This window comes from Capra hircus, chromosome 26, assembly GCF_001704415.2.
Source record: "Capra hircus breed San Clemente chromosome 26, ASM170441v1, whole genome shotgun sequence".
NCBI classification, from domain to species: Eukaryota; Metazoa; Chordata; class Mammalia; order Artiodactyla; family Bovidae; genus Capra; species Capra hircus.
Genome location: NC_030833.1, coordinates 20,496,426 through 20,514,570, shown reverse-complemented (window position 1 = coordinate 20,514,570; position 18,145 = coordinate 20,496,426). Strand labels below are relative to the sequence as shown.

The 18,145-nt window shown below is 35.2% G+C and overlaps 1 protein-coding gene across 4 annotated transcripts in view; it reads left to right on the top strand.

Annotated features, from left to right (window-relative positions):
* The window catches only part of SHOC2 (SHOC2, leucine rich repeat scaffold protein), an 85,120-nt gene that overhangs the window by 23,814 nt on the left and 43,161 nt on the right, over window positions 1–18,145 (top strand). For 3 of the 4 annotated variants that reach the window (XM_005698466.3, XM_018041275.1, XM_018041276.1), the window contains exon 2: window positions 5,993–6,917. In XM_005698466.3, coding sequence (XP_005698523.1) covers window positions 6,215–6,917 — 703 coding nt within the window. In that variant the 5' untranslated portion in view covers window positions 5,993–6,214. Of the gene's footprint in view, window positions 1–2,489; window positions 2,580–5,992; window positions 6,918–18,145 lie in introns of those variants that run through there. The other variant, XM_005698467.3, reaches the window with a different exon arrangement.

The following is an 18,145-nucleotide window of genomic DNA, read 5'->3' as shown; positions in this document are numbered from 1 at the left end:
TACATTTAACATTAGAATACAGGATAGAGACTGAGTTAGGTTATAAGGCGAGTCAAATTTAATATAGCTAGAACTCCTCAAGTCTCTGAACATCCAGTTCCCCCCCCCTCACTTATGGGAATAATTCTCTTTGTCCTAGGCAGGAGATAAATAGTTAGAAAATAAGCATGTACTCTTTTTAAATTTTGTATTGGAGTATGGTTGCTTTAAAATACTCTATAAATTTCTCCTGTACAGCAAAGTGAATCAATTATATGTACACATATATTCACTGTTAAGATTCTATTCCCATATACATCATTACAGAGTATTGAGTAGAGGTCCCTGCGCTATGCAGTAGACTCTTTTTAGTTATCTATTTTATATATAGTAGTGTGTAGATGTCACTCCCAACCTCCCAATTTATCCCTCCCCCACTTCCCTCTTGGTAAATATAAGTTTGCTTTCTATATCTGTGACTCTATTTCTGTTTTCTAAATAGGTTCATTTGTACATTTTTTTTAAGGTTCCACATGTAGACAGTATCATGTGCTGTTTGCCTTTGATTTTCTTCACTCACTATCTAGTTCTGTCCATGTCACTGCAAATGGCATTTTTCAATCTTTTCTATGACTGAGTAGTATTCCATTGTGTGCTGTGTATTACATCTTCTATGTTGATGGACATTTAAATTGTTTCCATGACCTGACTAGCATGAATAGTGCTGCAGTGAACATCGGGGTATGTGTATCTTTTTGAATTATGGTTTTCTCCTGATACATGCCCAGGAGTGGGATTGCTGGATCCTGTGACACTGTTACTAGAAGGGACTAGTCAGTACTAGTTTTTAATAATTAGTGCATGGGCCACAGATGTATGAGTTAGGCTCTTTTCTAAGTTGAGCTGTGTTATCACTTTCTAGTGGTCAGTTATTGAAACATTCATATATTCTATTAATGGAAAAGTGGAGCTAATTGGTTGTAGAGTTAAACTGTAAGGTACTGAATTAAAATTAATTTATAAAATATATTCTTTTTATCATACTTTTCAGGAAGATACCACTCAGTAGAAAATAATTGAACTTGTTGAAAGTTATATGAATTATGTATTTAGGCATATAATAATACATTATTGGAAGAAATTTCTCATTTGCTCAGAAATTTCTCAATTGCTCAGATTTCTTAATAAACTACTAGTGTGATCTATATGGAGGGAGAATAATTTTGTAAAGATATTTAGATTTTCTGTATTGGGTTTTTTAATTTAGCATTTGTTCAGACTATAGAAAGCATTCCTACCTTTTAAAATCTTGCTCTGTTAAAAATTTTCCTTGATTCCTGTGTCAATCCCGATTATTTACATGGTTATGTATAACCCTTTAGTGTATTCTGAAATAGTATAGTGGTTATGACATGGGTTTTGGAGTTGGAACTGTGTTAGCCTTGTGACTTAGTCAATTATGGTCTCTGTGATCTTTGACAAGTTGTTTGATTACTCTTGAGCCTTCGTTTCCTTATCTATAAATGGACGTTAATCTGCCTCAGAATTGTTGCAAGGACTTCATGAGATAAGAGCTAAAAGCATTTAGCACTGTGCCTGACAAGTAGTAAGTACTAAATAAACATCATCTGCTGCTACCTCTAGTGTTATTATTGTCAGACTCACACCATGCTGTTGGGCAGATAATTTAACTTCCATAAACCTTAGTTAACTCATCTGTTAATGAGAGTAACACTCCTGGGGTGCCTGCTTAACAGATGGTTACTTTGGAAATCAAATATAATCGTGTGATAGTAGTTTATAAATTTCTCAACCTATCTGAACAGAGGTAGCAAGTCTTGTACCATTAGGACTGGGCAGGTAAAAGCAGAGGCAGTGGAGATCTGCTTTTTGGGAAAGGGTTTAACTGAAGACTTGATAACAGATTTGCTATACTGGGACAGATGTAGATACATAAGTTCCTTTCCTGATAAGTCGGGCTCAAAGTGCATATCTGTTTCATCAGTGTTCTCCATGTGATATGTGTAAGATCCTAGATGAAGAATTTGTGGCAGAGTCCAAACTCAAGCTCAGTATCCATGGCCCTTTATGATTTGATCTCAACTTCAATTTCTTTACCTCATTCCCTGGCATTTCCTTTTCTTGTCTCTCTCTCATCAACCAGTATCTTTTTCCAGAGAGAGAGGTAAGCAGTTAAATGAACAGTTTGAGGGTGTATTCTTTTAATTTTTTTCTGTGTTATTACACAGATTTGTAACTCACATACATTTATATTTTTATTCAAGCAAAAGATGCCAAATTAATCATATTATGAAGAAGCCACATTTTCAAAGTCTACTGGATTGTATGCCCATCAGCAGTCTATGAGAGTCTAAGTGTCTCTGTGTCCTCACCAGCACAGTTCTTTTTTTAGTTTTTAATCAATTTGATAGGTATTGTTTCTCATTGTTTGTTAAATAAATATTCTTTTAATAACTAGAAGAAGATGGCTTTCTAAATCTTTCATACAGCCAGAAGAGGACTCAGAGTTCATTTGCCCATTTGCTTCAAAATGAAAACATAACTTTGGACTCTACTGAAATCCACTTGTCAAACATTGGGTTAGTGTTCTACTTACTTGTCTTTACAACTGCAACTTAGAAGCCACCTTGGAACCACAGCTTAGAAACCACCATCCTGAATTTGATGTTTCTCAATCCTTTTTGTGTCTAAATGTATGTTTTTTTTGGCAAAGAATTAAAGAATTTGCACAAGTAGAAATACAAAGGCCCAATAAACATTTGAAAATGAATGTCAAGAAATACAAATTAAAACTATGAGAAGAGGTATAATATTGGTTCAAAGTCAAAAATATTTTTAAAAAGAAAAAAGACAAGACTGTCCATGGTATGATAAATGTGTTCACAAGCCATATGTATTAATTTGTATGTATTGAAACATTATACAGATGGAACCATTCTTTATCATTCTGCAATTTATATGTTTTCTGTCTTTTTAAACTTTTTATTTTATATTGATTGGAATATAGTGGCTGAAAATGTTGTATTAGTTTCAGGAGTACAGCAGAGTGATTCAGTTATACATATAGATGTATAGCTACTCTTTCCTGTTTAGGTTGTTACATAATATTGAGCAGAGTAGATTCTTGTTAGTTATCTGTTTTAAATATAACTGTATGTATGTGTCAATCCTAAACTCCCTAGCTGTCTCTTTCTACCACTCTTCCCTGGTAACCATAAGTTCTCCATGAGCCGGTTTCTGTTTTGTAAATAAGTTTATTTGTATCATGTTTTTAGATTCTGCATAGAAGTGATAGCATATTTCACTTTCTCCTTCTGACTTAATTCACTCAGTTTCTGGATCCATCCATGTTTGCTGCTGCAAGTGGCATTATTTCATTCTTTTTAATGGCTGAGTAATATTCCATTGTATTATATATACCACATCTTCTTTATCCAGTCCTCTGTCGTCGAACACAGGTTTCTTCCATGTCTTGGCTGTTGTAAACAGTACTGAAATAGGGGTGGATGTGTCTTTTTGGATTCTAATGCATGCCCAAGAGTGGGGTTGTAGGATCTTATGGTAGCTCTATTTTTAGTTTTAGGAACCTCCATACTATTCTTATTACCATACAGTTCTTAATTAAGTCTATTAAAAAAATTATTACCATTTTCTTAAAAAAGGTTTTCTTATTAACATTTTCTTACTTTTTTGGGTTTGTTTTCAATAGGCCTTTTTTCTTCCCTTCCTCTTTTCTCTTCTCTTTCAGTTTGATGACCATTTTTAGTGTGTTTGGACTGCTTTTTCTTTTTTGTCTGTTTATCGTAGTTTTGGGATTTGTTTTTCCCATGCAGTTTTGATATAGCAGTCTAACATATGTGCAAGGTTGTTTTAAGTTTGCTGGTCTGTTTCCCACCTAGAAAAGTTCCTTTATCATTTGTTGCAAAGCTGGTCTGGTGGTGCTGGTTAGCTTTTGCTTGTCTGTAAAATGTAAAACATTTGATGTCTCTGTCACATCTGACTGAGAGCCTTGATGGGTAGAGTATTCTTTTTTTTTTTTTTTTTTTAATTTGTTTGGCTGTATCACATCTTAGTAAGATCTTTAGTGGTGACAGGTGGGGTCTAGATCCTTGACCAGGGATTGAACCTGGGTCCCTGCACTGGGATTACAGAGTCTTAGCCACTGGACCACCAGGGAACTCCTAGCATATTCTTGGTTGTAGGTTTTTCCTTTTCATCACTTTAAATATGTCATGCCACTCCCCTTGGGCCTGCAGAGTTTTGCTGAGAAATCAGCTGATAACCATATGGGAATTCACTTGTATGTTATTTATCATGTTTCCCTTGTTGCTTTTTTTTTTTCCCCTTTAATTACTATGTGTCTTGGCATGTTCTTCCTTGGGTTTATTCTGCCTGAGACTCTCTGAGCTTCCTGGACTTGGGTGACTGTATCCTTTCTTATGTAAGGGATGTTTTCAGCTATTATCTCTTCAGATATTTTCTCAGATTCATTCTCTCTCTATTCTCCTTCTGGGACCCCTATAATGTGAATGTTGGTGCATTTAATGTTGTCCAGAGGTCTCTCAGACTGTCTTCATTTCTTTTTATTCTTATTTTTTCTTTTCCATGGCAGTGATTTCCACCATTCTGTCTTCCATGTCCCTTATCTGTTCTTCTTCAATTATTCAGCTGTAGATTCCTTCTAGTGTATTTTTTATTTCACTTATTGTATTTATCTCCATTTGTTCTTTAGTTCTTCTTGTTCAGTCACCAAGTCATGTCTAACTCTTTGCAACCCCTTGGACTGCAGCCCTCCAGGCTTCCCTGTCTTTTACTAACCAGTCTGTCGTCTTTCATCTACCTTTCAGAATATTCTTCTAGTTGCTTCATGTGTTTTGTCAGGGTTTTAAGTTACAATTAATGTGAAAAACAGAATACTTTTCTACCTTGTATGGAATTATTATTCTAACTTGTATGGAATCAGAAGTCTTTTATTGTAATTTAAGATTCAGTATTGTAAAGCTTTCACATATGCATTTAAGGTAAGACTAGGGAATATATTTAGTATATATGGCTTATTGATATGTTTTTCTAAGTAAATAATTATTAAATGTGATGATCATTAGTCTAGTCTTATGCCAAGAATAGATCTTATTAGCCTAATGTTGTCTCCCCTTGTATTTTCAACCTTTGTGGGTCATTTTGGTCAGTCATTTTTACCAGTGAACTGTTTCTATTTCTAAGAACCCTTAATCCTTCTCACTGTCAACTGAAAAAGCTACCTTTTCAGTTCCTAGAATAGGCTTCATGGAGATTGCTCTGTTATTGTTTCTCAAAAGGGGTCCTTAGAGCCCCTTTCCCGATGTATTTGCTGTTTTCCATATGTATCTCAATTTTGTTCCTTTACTCCACTGCTCTCCATTCTGTCATTATTGCCTTTCAAGTCTTTTCTTTTGCTTGAAACTATTTGTTAATTAGCTGCAGATACAGCAGTTTTACTGTGTTAGTTAGGCATATAGGCAGTGTACCACCATTTTGGAATCTTAGTTCCATTACTTTGCCAAGATCGCAAAGCTGGTTATTTAAAGATATTTCTGTGCCTCAGTTGTCCCTGTGTGTAAGATAGGGATAAGGATTTATCTCAGGGCTGATATAGAGTTAATGTTTGTAAATTCCTTGCAGTGATGCTTGCTCATAGAAAGCACTTAGGCATTAGCTGCTGTGGTGATTTCTCCCATGTTTCATCACTTTAGAATTTTGCAGTTTGATTACTTGTTCCTATCTTACCTTTTCCTGTTAGATTGTAAATTCTTCAAAGTTAGAGTCTGTTTTATTAATTTTTATAGTTTTTTAATGGGTTTTGCAAAGTAGAAGGTGTTCAATAAATATTTATTTACTGTTTCAAATCATAGGAATATAACAAAATTGTCAGTAAGATTGTTTGCAGCACCAATTTACTTAATATAAATTATAACCTAAAGTAATTTAATACTCTCTCTGTATTATATTTCAGGAATTCTAATGAATCATTGATTGACCAGCACCATTTTACCAGTTGGAATGAGTTGTCAGAAATGGGCATAGCGGTTTTAGATCCAGCATGTAACAGATGGAGATTACTTCTTCAAGCCAACACCTTTTTTGACTGTGTAGGATCTTTGTCTCTTCACCTTTGAATTTCTTTTGTTGGTAAATAAAAGGAGTTCATGTAGTTTTTGCCCTAGCTTGAGTCACCATGAGTAGTAGTTTAGGAAAAGAAAAAGACTCTAAAGAGAAAGATCCCAAAGCACCATCAGCCAAGGAAAGAGAAAAGGAGGCAAAAGCCTCTGGAGGTTTTGGAAAAGAGAGCAAAGAAAAAGAACCTAAGACCAAAGGGAAAGATGCCAAAGATGGAAAGAAGGACTCCAGTGCTGCCCAGCCAGGAGTGGCTTTTTCGGTTGATAATACGATCAAACGGCCAAATCCAGCACCTGGGACTAGAAAAAAATCTAGCAATGCAGAGGTGATTAAAGAGCTCAACAAATGCCGGGAAGAGAACTCAATGCGTTTGGACTTATCCAAGAGGTCTATACACATATTGCCATCATCAATCAAGGAGTTGACTCAATTAACAGAACTTTATTTATATAGCAACAAATTACAGTCTCTCCCAGCGGAAGTGGGCTGTCTAGTAAATCTCATGACACTGGCTCTAAGTGAAAATTCACTTACCAGTTTGCCTGACTCTCTCGATAACTTGAAGAAGCTCCGGATGCTTGATTTACGGCATAATAAACTGAGAGAAATTCCTTCAGTGGTGTATAGGCTAGATTCTCTCACCACTCTTTACCTTCGCTTTAATCGTATAACTACTGTGGAAAAAGACATCAAAAACCTGTCAAAACTCAGCATGCTTAGCATTCGAGAGAACAAAATCAAACAACTACCTGCTGAAATTGGTAAGAGGCCTTGCATTACTTTTATTATTTATAGCATTTATTATGCTAAATAGTTTTGTTGAGTTCTTTTCCGTATCAGAAAGTGTCTCTAATAACTTGCCTAAAAAAAACAAAAACTAGTTAGTTTCTAAGTTCTGTCTTTAGCTTGCTTTAATCGGTTTTGTGATATTAATAGTACATGGTTTGAGATCATTTTATAGACCTAGAAAATGACTTAGAATGTAAATGCAATTGGGCCTTTTCCACACAAAACTAATCTACTTTCATTTTCATTGGGAAATAGTAAATTTGAAGCAGATAAAAACTTTTGCCAAAGTTTTTAGTTGTTACCACCTGCTTTTAAAGTATTTACAGATAGCATTATGTAAGATGTTTTAAGGCTATGTTTTCCCATTTTCTGACATTCTTCTTTTTACCTGAAAATGTTTGTTTAAATTCACATCTCTTTTCTACCTAATTTACCGCAAAAGATTGGTATATAAGACTCTTGTGAAAAAGCTGGGTGGTAAGCAAGTTGAAAAAATTTTTTCATTTTGAAAGTACTTACATGTTCATTAAAAACAATCTAAGGATACAGGAAAGTACAGAGGCAGCTACAGTTAATGTCAACACTTAGTATTTTGATAGCTTTTATTATTTTTACACCTAAAGCTATATGTACTAAAAAAAGGGGGAATGCTTTTAAAAGAATGGATAGTAGGATAAAAAATAGGAAATACAGATGTGTAAACAAGTCAGCAAAAAGTTACTTGTTTGATATTTTTATTAAAAAAAAATTTTCAGCAACTTTTGGAATATAGTAAACTGTTGATTTACCAGATTTGAGAAATTGATAAAGGTGTTGTCTTTGTAGGCCCTTTTTATGCGAGTTCAAAAAATTGACATAAAAATTGAGTATGTAACTTTTAAAGATAAGTTTCTTTTTTTGTGGGTGAAAGATTTATTCTGAATAAAACAGGTTAGTTAAATATATTGTTGCCTTAAGTGTTTGTCTTATCATGAGAGATAAAAGAAACTTTGTTTTTAGGCTGTGCACCTTTGTAGAGATATAATACTCTGTGGGCATTTAAAAAATTTTTGTTTAGCTTTGAAAAAAATGTAATTTATATTTTAGGTATGGTGTTCTATTATATTTAGCTCTAACCAGACACTTAAAATCTTAATTCAATTTTGGTTTAATTAAATATTTTTGGAAATCCATGATCAGTTTTCTCAAGCAATGATTTATAAAGTGTGACACTCTTATGAGATATTAAAATATTCCTGAAAATTTGAATGGAAAGGCTCCTTCCCATGTTTTCAGATAGGAATGTGATTGTTGAATGACTTTTGATTCTGTACTCGATTCGATCAAAATTTGACCTGTTTATGTGATTCATTGTAGAATAGAATTATAAGTTTTGGGGGAATGTAATGCTGAATTTTTAGGTAGAAATATAAAATGTTATTTACTGTCTTTGTACTTAGTGTTGGTTTGTGCATGTTACACTTCATTCTAAAATGTTGACTTTCATTCATATGAGAGTTTTTCATTAAGGACTTTCTGTAGAAATGTTATCAAATTAGCTGGGAATTAAGAACATTCATTTCTTAAACAGGAAATTATTTCATAGGACTTCCCTAAATTTACTTCACTTTGTTTTTAAGCATATGGCTAAAACATTTTTACTATAATGTATTTATTGGCAATTTTTATTTAATTAGAAGGTTGATTTTTGTGGCTGCCTAATCTTTGGACCTTTATTTCTGAATGTGCAGTTTTAAAAATAAACACACTGAATTTGTTTTTTAATGAGTACCCCCCCCCAACCATTAGTGACATTGAATTTTGTGGTCTTTTAATTTCTGTAGTTCTATAAAAATAGTAACTTCATAAATGTCATTTATATTCCAGGCAAGGCATCAGATAGAAAGTAAATTGCTTTAAAAAATAAAGTAATATTTCTTATAAGGAATTAAAATTTATAAGGTTTAACTTAGATGCGTGGATTTGGGACAAACCTTGCAGAAGTCTGCATTATGTATTTCCTTATGGGAACAAGAAAATAAAGGTCTAGTGAAAATAAAATAATTGTAATAAGAATAGCTGTTGTTTGAGCACAGTATGTCGTATAACATACACTATTTTTTACATGTAACTTTATATCTGTTATCTCATTAAATTCTTATAGTAATCCAATGAAATAAGTACTTGTCTCTTATTGTACTGCAAAAGGAACTGAAAATTTAGTGAGATTAGATAATTTACTAAAGGTCATATGGTAAGAAGTTGGCAAAGTCACAGTTTGACTCTAGGTCTCACTGTACTACTTCCAGTGTCTAAAAGTGGATGCCATCTGACTTTGCAACCTCATGGACTGCAGCACACCAGGCTTCCCTGTCCTTCACTATTTCCTGGAGTTATGTCCATTGAGTTGGTGATGCCATCCAGCCACCTCATCCTCTGTTGTGCCCTCCTTCCCCTGCCCTCAGTATTTCCCAGCATCAGGGTCTTTCCCAGTTGAGTCAGCTCTTCGCCTCAGGTGGCCAAAGTATTGGAGCTTCAGCTTCAGCATCAGTCCTTCCAATGAATATTCAGGGTTGATTTCCTTTAGGATTAGCTGGTTTGATCCTCTTGCAGTCCAAGGGATTCAGGAATCTTCTCTAGCACCACAATTGGAAACCATTAGTTCATCAGTGTTTAGCCTTCTTTATGGTCCAGTGATCACATCCGTACATGACTGTGGAAAAATCATAGCGTTGATCATATGGATCTTTGTCAGCAAAGTGATGTCTCTGCTTTTAGTGTGCTGTCTAGCTTTGTCATAGCTTTCCTGCCAAGGAGCAAGCATCTTTTAATTTTGTGGCTGCAGTCACCATCTGCAGTGATTTTTGTAGCCCAAGAAAATAAAATCTGTCACTGCTTTCCACTTTTTCCCCTTCTATTTGCCATGAAGTGTTGGAACCAGATGCCATGATCTTAGTTTTTTGAATGTTGAGTTTTAAGGCAGCCTTTTCACTACTCTTTCACCCTCAAGAGGATCTTTGGTAACTCTTTGCTTTCTGCCATTAGAGTGGTATCATCTGCATATCTGAGGTTGTTGATATTTCTCCTGGAGGTATTCCAGCTTGGGATACATCCAGCTCAGCATTTCCCATGATGTACTCTGCATATAAGTTAAATAAGCAGGGTGACAATATACAGCCTTGCCACACTCCTTTCCCAGTTTGGACCAGTCCATAGTTCCACCTCTGGTTCTGTTGCTTCTTGACCTTCATATAGGTTTCTCAGGAGACATATACGGTGGTCTGGTATTCACATGTCTTTAAGAATTTTTTTATAGTTGTGATCCACACAGTGAAAGCTTTAGTTTGTGAAGCAGAAGTGGATGTTTTTCTGGAATTCCTTGCTTTTTCTATGATCCAACAGATGTTGGCAATTTGATCTCTGGTTCCTCTACCTTTTCTAAATCCAGCTTGTACATCTGGAAGTTCTCAGTTCATGTACTGCAGAAGCTTAGCTTGAAGGATTTTGAGCATAATCTTATTAGCATGTGAAATGAGTGCAATTGTATGGTGGTTTGAACATTCTTTGGTATTGCCCTTCTTTTGGATTGGAATGAAAACTGACCTCCAATCCTGTGGCCACTGCTGTTTTCCAAATTTGCTTTCATGTTGACACATTAATAGCTTAATTCAGATATAATTTACATGCCATATGATTAATGCATTTGAAGAATACAATTTAGTGGTTTTTTAGCGTGTTCACAGAGTTGTTCACTATCACAAACAATTACAGGACATTTTCATTACTCTGGAGAGAACTCTACTCTTCGGCAATCACCCCACCCCAGCCCTGTTTTCTTCCAATCCCTTAGACCTATTCAAGCATTAATCTATTTTCTGTTTCTGTAGATTTGCCTATTGTGGCGTGTGCATGCTAAGTCACTTCAGTCATGTCCGACTCTTTGTGATCCTGTGGACTGTAGCCTGCCAGGCTCCTCTGTCCATGGAATTCTCCAGTTCTAATAATTGGAATAATAAAATATATAGTCTTTGGTGAGTGGTTTCTTTCACTTAGCAAAATGTTTTCAAAATTCATCCAGACTGTAGCATCTATCAATATATTGTTCCATTTTATTGCTGAGTAATATTCCATTGTATATTATACCACATTTTATTTATCTACTCATCAGTTGTTGAACATTTTGGTTGCTTTCACCTTTTGACTGTTAGGAATAAAATTAACTATGAACATTGTATACAAGTTTTTGTATAGACATTTGTTTTCATTTCTCTTGGGTTTATACCTAGAAGAGGAATTACTGAGTCATATAGTAACTCTATGTTTAATCTTTTGAGGAACTACTAGACTGTTTTCTTAAGTTACTGCACCATCTTACATTTCCATCAGCAGAGTATGAGGGTTCCAATTCCTCTACATCCTCAACACTTGTGTTAGCTATTTTAATGTAGCCATTCTGTGAATGTGAAGTGGTATCTCATATGTTTTTTATTTATAGTTCTGTGATTATTGATTTGTTTTTAATTTTTGAAAGCTATCTTTTGTTTCAAAGGCAAGACAGAAATAACTGTTTTCTGTGATGCAGATCTTGCTTTACTGCTTTTTAAATTAAAACACCCCCCACTACTCCGTAAATTCTGAGCTCTTTTAAGCGTGCTTATTAAAAAGACTCATGCACCAAGATCAAATGAAATGGAATTTGACATTTTGAAAAGTTCTACATCTTTAATGTAATCTGACTTACTGTTGAAGCTCATAACTAGAGAATTTATGGTTCATTATATTCATTATATATACTAATTACCATTTGTTAAACTTCCATTTTTAGAAGTTTAGCTCTACATTATTTTATGTATGTGTGTATATATATGGTGCTTATTCTTTGTTTTTATGAGAATAAAAACCTTGATTGATGCCATCTGGTTTGTTCAGCAGTATATTTGATAAACATGAGAATTTTGAAATTTGTGAAACATAGCGTAGTAGTATTTAGTTTAAATAGCATATTTGGAATTTAGCAGCTCTGTTAAAAACTGAATACCATTAAGTATTAATGGCATCTTTATTAATGCCATGTGATTTGATACCAATGATGCATATTCACGTGGGTGAACATTGGCATAAAACAGTGAAAGGATACTGAAAGATATGAAGATCATAATATATTAGAGAGTAGTCAGGAAAACTCTTCATTTGGTGATACTGAATTTACTTTTTTCCTTTTGTATGATAAGGCGTGGACAGATAAAGTAAATGTACTATCTTTTTGTGTTAAATAGATAGATGGAAACCTTAGGCATTGCTTTCTCTTTTAGATCAGTATATCATTCTTCCTGCCCACATCTCCTTTCACCATTTTTAATCTTGAAAAAGACTCCTCACTGAACACCAGGACACTCAAGAAGTCATATTTTCAGAGGGAAAACAATAAATAACCACTCTCTTACCCCATCCTCTTCCCTGCCTGGTTCCTTTGAGTTTCATGTTAGAGATGTGCTTTTTAAATTTTTTTTGTTTCAGTAAATTAGAGTAAAGGTTATCAGGTTTTCATTTTGAATAATTGGTCACTTTAGTTCAGGAAATTCTGAACAATGAAGTTTTAAAGGGTTTTATTCTTCTAGAAAGGAAGTGATTACTCTTTGAAACCAGAAATAAATTCCATCTTTGTCTCTTACTAATAATACTATAGGAGTTCCCCCATGGCTCAGTGCATAAAGAATCTGCCTGCAATGCAGGAGACCCGGGTTTGATCCCTTGGTCGGGAATATCCCTTGGAGAAGGAAATGGCAACCCATTCCAGTATTCTCATCTGAAAAATCCCATTGATAGAGGAGCCTGGTGGGCCACAGTCCAGAGGGTCACAGAGTTGGATGTGACTAAAAGCACACACTAGACATTGATTCAGTATTTCTAGAACTTTTCCTTCAGTGAATTAAAAGGATAGTTTTAAAATTTCTTCTCTTTAAAGCTTCCTCCTATTCATTATTCTTTATAAAATAGCTGAGTTAGAGGGAGTCTTTTTTTAAAAAAAACTGTTCATCCTATATTTTCTGTTCAGTGAAGTGCTAGGTCATTTGCATTGTACACAGTTTGGGTGGGTAAATTGTCTTTGAGAATGATCTGCTGTTATACATGCTTTTTGAGAACCCAGATCATTTTTACCCATTTGAAAAACTCACAGCATTCAGATATATGAGAAATTAGAAATAGCAATTTTTTCATGTCAACGAATGGCAAAACCAATACAGTATTGTAAAGTAAAAGTAAAAATTAAAATTAAAAAAAAAAAAGAAATAGCAATTTTTTAACCCATATGACTCCATTAACACTTATTGAAAACAAAGTCAGTTTTCTACTGTTTATACTATAGTACTGCAGTTATATTTTATGTCAAGTAATGTATAATAAATGTATATATGTGTATAATCAATATATAAATACTAAGAATCAGTTTTTTTAAAAAATTGAAGAGACCTTAGAGATTTTAATTCCCTATTATGTAATTTTCTGTAAATTTTTATAGATAATAAACGGTAGGCTTTCAATAAATGTTGAAGGACTTCCTTGGTGGCTCAGATGGTAGAGTCTGCCTGCAATGCAGGAGACTCAGTTTTGATCCCTGGGTTGGGAAGATATCTTGGAGAAGGGAATGGTTATCCCCTCCAGTATTCTTGCCTGGAGAATTCCATGGAGAAAGGTCCCTGGCAGGCTACAGTCCACGGGGTTGCAAAGAGTCGGACATGACCGAGCGACCAATACTTTCAATAAATGTGGCTTGAAGTGAGTTTAATGAAGCCCAACACTATTACCCACTTTTTAATATTAACTCAAATTGTGACCCTTCGTTCCTAAAATTCTTGAAATTCTCTCAGGATTCTCAGGGGTGCTGCAGTTGCTTTCATGGTCCAGGTAACCTTATTTAATGATCTCATTTGACTGTTTTGTACAAGTGCTAATGAGTAACTTAGTTTGGCAGGCAAGAGAAATCAGGAAAGGGAATTCATAGTTGTTAATAAATAACTTTTTTTCACTGGAAATCAGCAAGAAACCTTACAGACCTGGAAATGAACTGTTAACTTAGTTGCTGCTGCTGTTGCTAAGTCGCGTCAGTCATGTCTGACTCTGTGCGACCCCATAGAAGGCAGCCCACCAGGCTCCTCTGTCCCTGGGATTCTCCAGGCAAGAATACTAGAGTGGGTTGCCATTTCTCCAGTGCATGAAAGTGAAAAGTGAAAGTGATGTCGCTCAGTTGGGTCGACACTTCGCAACCCCATGGACTGTAGCCTACCAGGCTCCGCTGTCCATGGAATTTCCCAGGCAAGAGTACTGGAGTGGGGTGCCATTGTCAGATTGTCAGATGTTTCATATAAACACCTGAAACCTGGAAAAGTTATTATTATTGCTAAAGGAGGAGATAACAGAGGGGAAAAAACAGCGCTTGAACCATCTGATTGAACCAGAGGAAGCGTTTGACTTCCCACTCTGCTGTGGTGTAGGGAAGGGGGCAATCTTTGTGCTCTAATGATAGCATGCTAGCCATTGAAAGAATACAGACTGTGTTGCTTAGTTACAGAAGCACTTGCTTAGAAGAATTACTAAAATTTTCTTTAGAGTGAAAGGGAGAATTAGGCCTATAAGACAAATTTATACAAATAAAATAATGTGTATTCTGATATAAGTCCCTAAATCTGTTCAAGATTGTGTAATAAAAATGTCCAGCCCTTGTTAATTGTGTTGTTTTGCACATGTATTTTAGTAAGACTTAATTTGGTTTTTATTGCTCTGAATGCTTGAAAAATGACCCTATAAGTTCAGGAACAAGAGTTAATTTAAAAATGTAAATGTCCTTTAGTTCAGTTCAGTCACTCAGTCATGTCCTTAATGAGTCAAATGATAATATAGGGTAAGCCACAACTTATGAAATAAACCTAAGTTATTTATTCACCAACATTTGAGTGCCTGTTAGATACATTTTAATAGGGTCTTCTTGTATGTTGCTAGATTTAATTGACTAAATCTTGAAGATTTTTGCATCTGTACTTCTCATGGATATTGATCTGTAATTTCCTTTTTTCCCTTTCTCTTTTTTGTAATGGTTTGCTATCAGGGCAACTCTGGCTTCATACTGTGGAATGAGTTGGGAGGAGTTCCTCTTTTATATTCTGGAGGAGTTTGTATAGAATTAGTATTATGTTTTCAAATGATTCAGATGGTAAATAATCCAACTGCAATGCGGGAGACCCAGGTTTGATCCCTGGGTTGGAAAGATCCCCTGGAGAAGGAAGTGGTTACCCACTCCAGTATTCTTGCCTGGAGAAACCCATAGACAGAGGAGCCTGGCAGGATGTAGTCCATGAAGTTGCAGAGTCTGAGTGACTAACTTTTACTTCTTTGAAATGTTTAGAAGAATTTAAGAGTCTTGTAATCTGGGACGGTTTTCTTTGTAGAAAGGTTTTAAATGGCAAGTTAATGGAAAGTTATTTGGGTTTTTTGTTTCTTCTTAGTTGAATTTTGGTAGTTTGAAATCTGTCAGAGCATTTGTCTTTTGATTTGTAAAATTTTTTGGCATTAAAGTTTTTGAATTAAAGTTCATTTAGTTCCTTATTATACTTTTGAAATTTGAAATATGTATTATTATGTCTCTCATTCATTCCTGATATTGCTTTTATTGTTTTTTTTTTTAAAAAGCTGCTTTTGATTTCTTTCTCTATTATCTTCCCTTTTTTTTTTGTTTCCTATGCTTAATTATCTTGTTTCCTATTACTATAGGTTTAATATGTCCTTTGTCTTAAATTGTTAGATTGATTTCATTCCTTTCTTCCTTTCATTATGTAAGTGTTGATAGCTGTGAACCTCCCCTGCAAGTGCTATTTTAGCAGCATCACATAAATTTTGATATGTTGTATTTTCCTTATTATTTAGTTCAAAATATTTTCCAAATATCTCTTATTATTCTCTAACCCATGGATTATTTAGCAGGGCATTGTTCAGTTTTCAAGTATTTCAGAGACGTTTCCATTTAACTTTCTGGCTATGCCATGCAGCTTGTGGGATCCTAGTTCCCTGAGCCGGGATCTAACTTGCGCCCTCAGCAATGAAAATATAGAGTCTGATGGGCTGCCGTCTATGGGGTCGCGCAGGGTTGGACACGACTGAAGTGACTTAGCAGCAGCAGCAGCAGCAACCACTAGGACCAGTGGGGACTTACCTATTTTTTGTTATTGATTTATAAAATATCGTCTGTCTTGGTAAGTGTTCTATGTGTAGTTGAAAAGAAGATGCATTTTGCTGTTATTTTGGAGCAAGGTCAAATTGATTGATGATGATATTCATTTTTTCCATACCGTTATCAATTTTCTGTCTACTTTGTTCTTCAGTTAGTAAGAAATAAGTATTGAAATACCCAACTATATAATAGTAGAATTTTTTCTCCCATTAGAGATATTATTGTTTTTTTCTCCCATTAGTGCTGTTATCCTATTCTTGTACTTTGAAACTTTATTAATTGTTTATATGCTTAAGATTCTTTTTCTAATGAGCAATTTATGCGCTTTGAAACATTTTTCTTTATCACTGGTAATATTTCTAGTAGTATCTCTTTTTCTGAATTCTATTTTTATTTGATATTGATATAGCCATATCCCTTCTTGCCTTTTAACTTTTTGTCTTCATATATATTTAAAATGGTTTATTGTAGGCAGCATATGGCTAGGTCTTTGTTCTATCCTGTCTCACAGTTTTTGCCTTAATTGAAGGGTTTAGAAAGGAAGAGAGTTCCAGGAAAACATATATTTCTGTTTTATTGACTATGCCAAAGCCTTTGACTGTGTGGATCACGATAAACTGTGAAAAATTCTGAAAGGGATGGGAATACCAAACCACCTGACCTGTCTCTTGAGAAATGTATACGCAGGTCAGGAAGCAACAGTTAGAACTGGACATGGAACACCAGACTGGTTCCAAATAGGAAAAGGAGTACATCAAGGCTGTATATTGTCCCCCTGCTTATTTAACTTATAGGCAGAGTACATCATGAGAAATGCTGGGCTGGAAGAAGCACAAGCTGGAATCAAGATTGCCGGGAGAAATATCAATCACCTCAGATATGCAGATAATACCACCCTTATGGCAGAAAGTGAAGAAGCACTAAAAAGCCTCTTGATGAAAGTGAAAGAGGAGAGTGAAAAAGTAGGCTTAAAGCTCAAGATTCAGAAAACGAAGATCATGGCATCTGGTCCCATCACTTCATGGGAAATAGATGGGTAAACAGTGGAAACAGTGTCAGACTTTATTCTTTTGGGCTCCAAAATCACTGCAGATGCTGATTACAGCCGTGAAATTAAAAGACGCTTACTCCTTGGAAGAAAAGTTGTGACCAACCTAGATAGCATATTCAAAAGCAGAGACATTACATTGCCAACAAAGGTCCGTCTAGTCAAGGCTATGGTTTTTCCAGTGGTCATGTATGGATGTCAGAGTTGGACTGTGAAGAAAGCTGAGTGCTGAAGAATTGATGGTTTTGAACTGTGGTGTTGGAGAAGACTCTTGAGAGTCCCTTGGACTGCAAGGAGATCCAGCCAGTCCATCCTAAAGGATACCAGTCCTGGGTGTTCATTGGAAGGACTGATGCTAAAGCTGAAACTCCAATACTTTGGCCACCTGATGTGAAGAGTTGGCTCATTGGAAAAGACTTTGATGCTGGGAGGGATTGGGGGCAGGAGGAGAAGGGGACGACAGAGGATGAGATGGCTGGATGGCATCAGTGACTTGATGGACATGAGTTTGGGTGAACTCCGGGAGTTGGTGATGGACAGGGAGGCCTGGCGTGCTGCGATTCATGGGTTCACAAAGAGTCGGACATGACTGAGCGACTGAACTGAACTGAGACCATTGTATTTAATATAGTTATCAATGTAGTTGGTTAAAATCTGTCATCTCGCTATGTTCTTTTTGTGCCATTTGTTACTTTTCCTTTCCCCCTCATTTCATGCCTTCTTAACTAGTCTAGCATTTACAGTACATATCCATAACTTAATACTGGCTACATTTGAAGTATACAGATGGGATACTTTATATAACTCATTTTTTGTTGGTATATTTTTGTCATAACTAGTTTAAAGTTATGAGATTTTGTCAAGAATACCATAGAAGTGATTGTATACCTTTCCCATTGAATCATATCAAGAGATACATGATGTTGATATGTGTCATTACTGGTAATTTT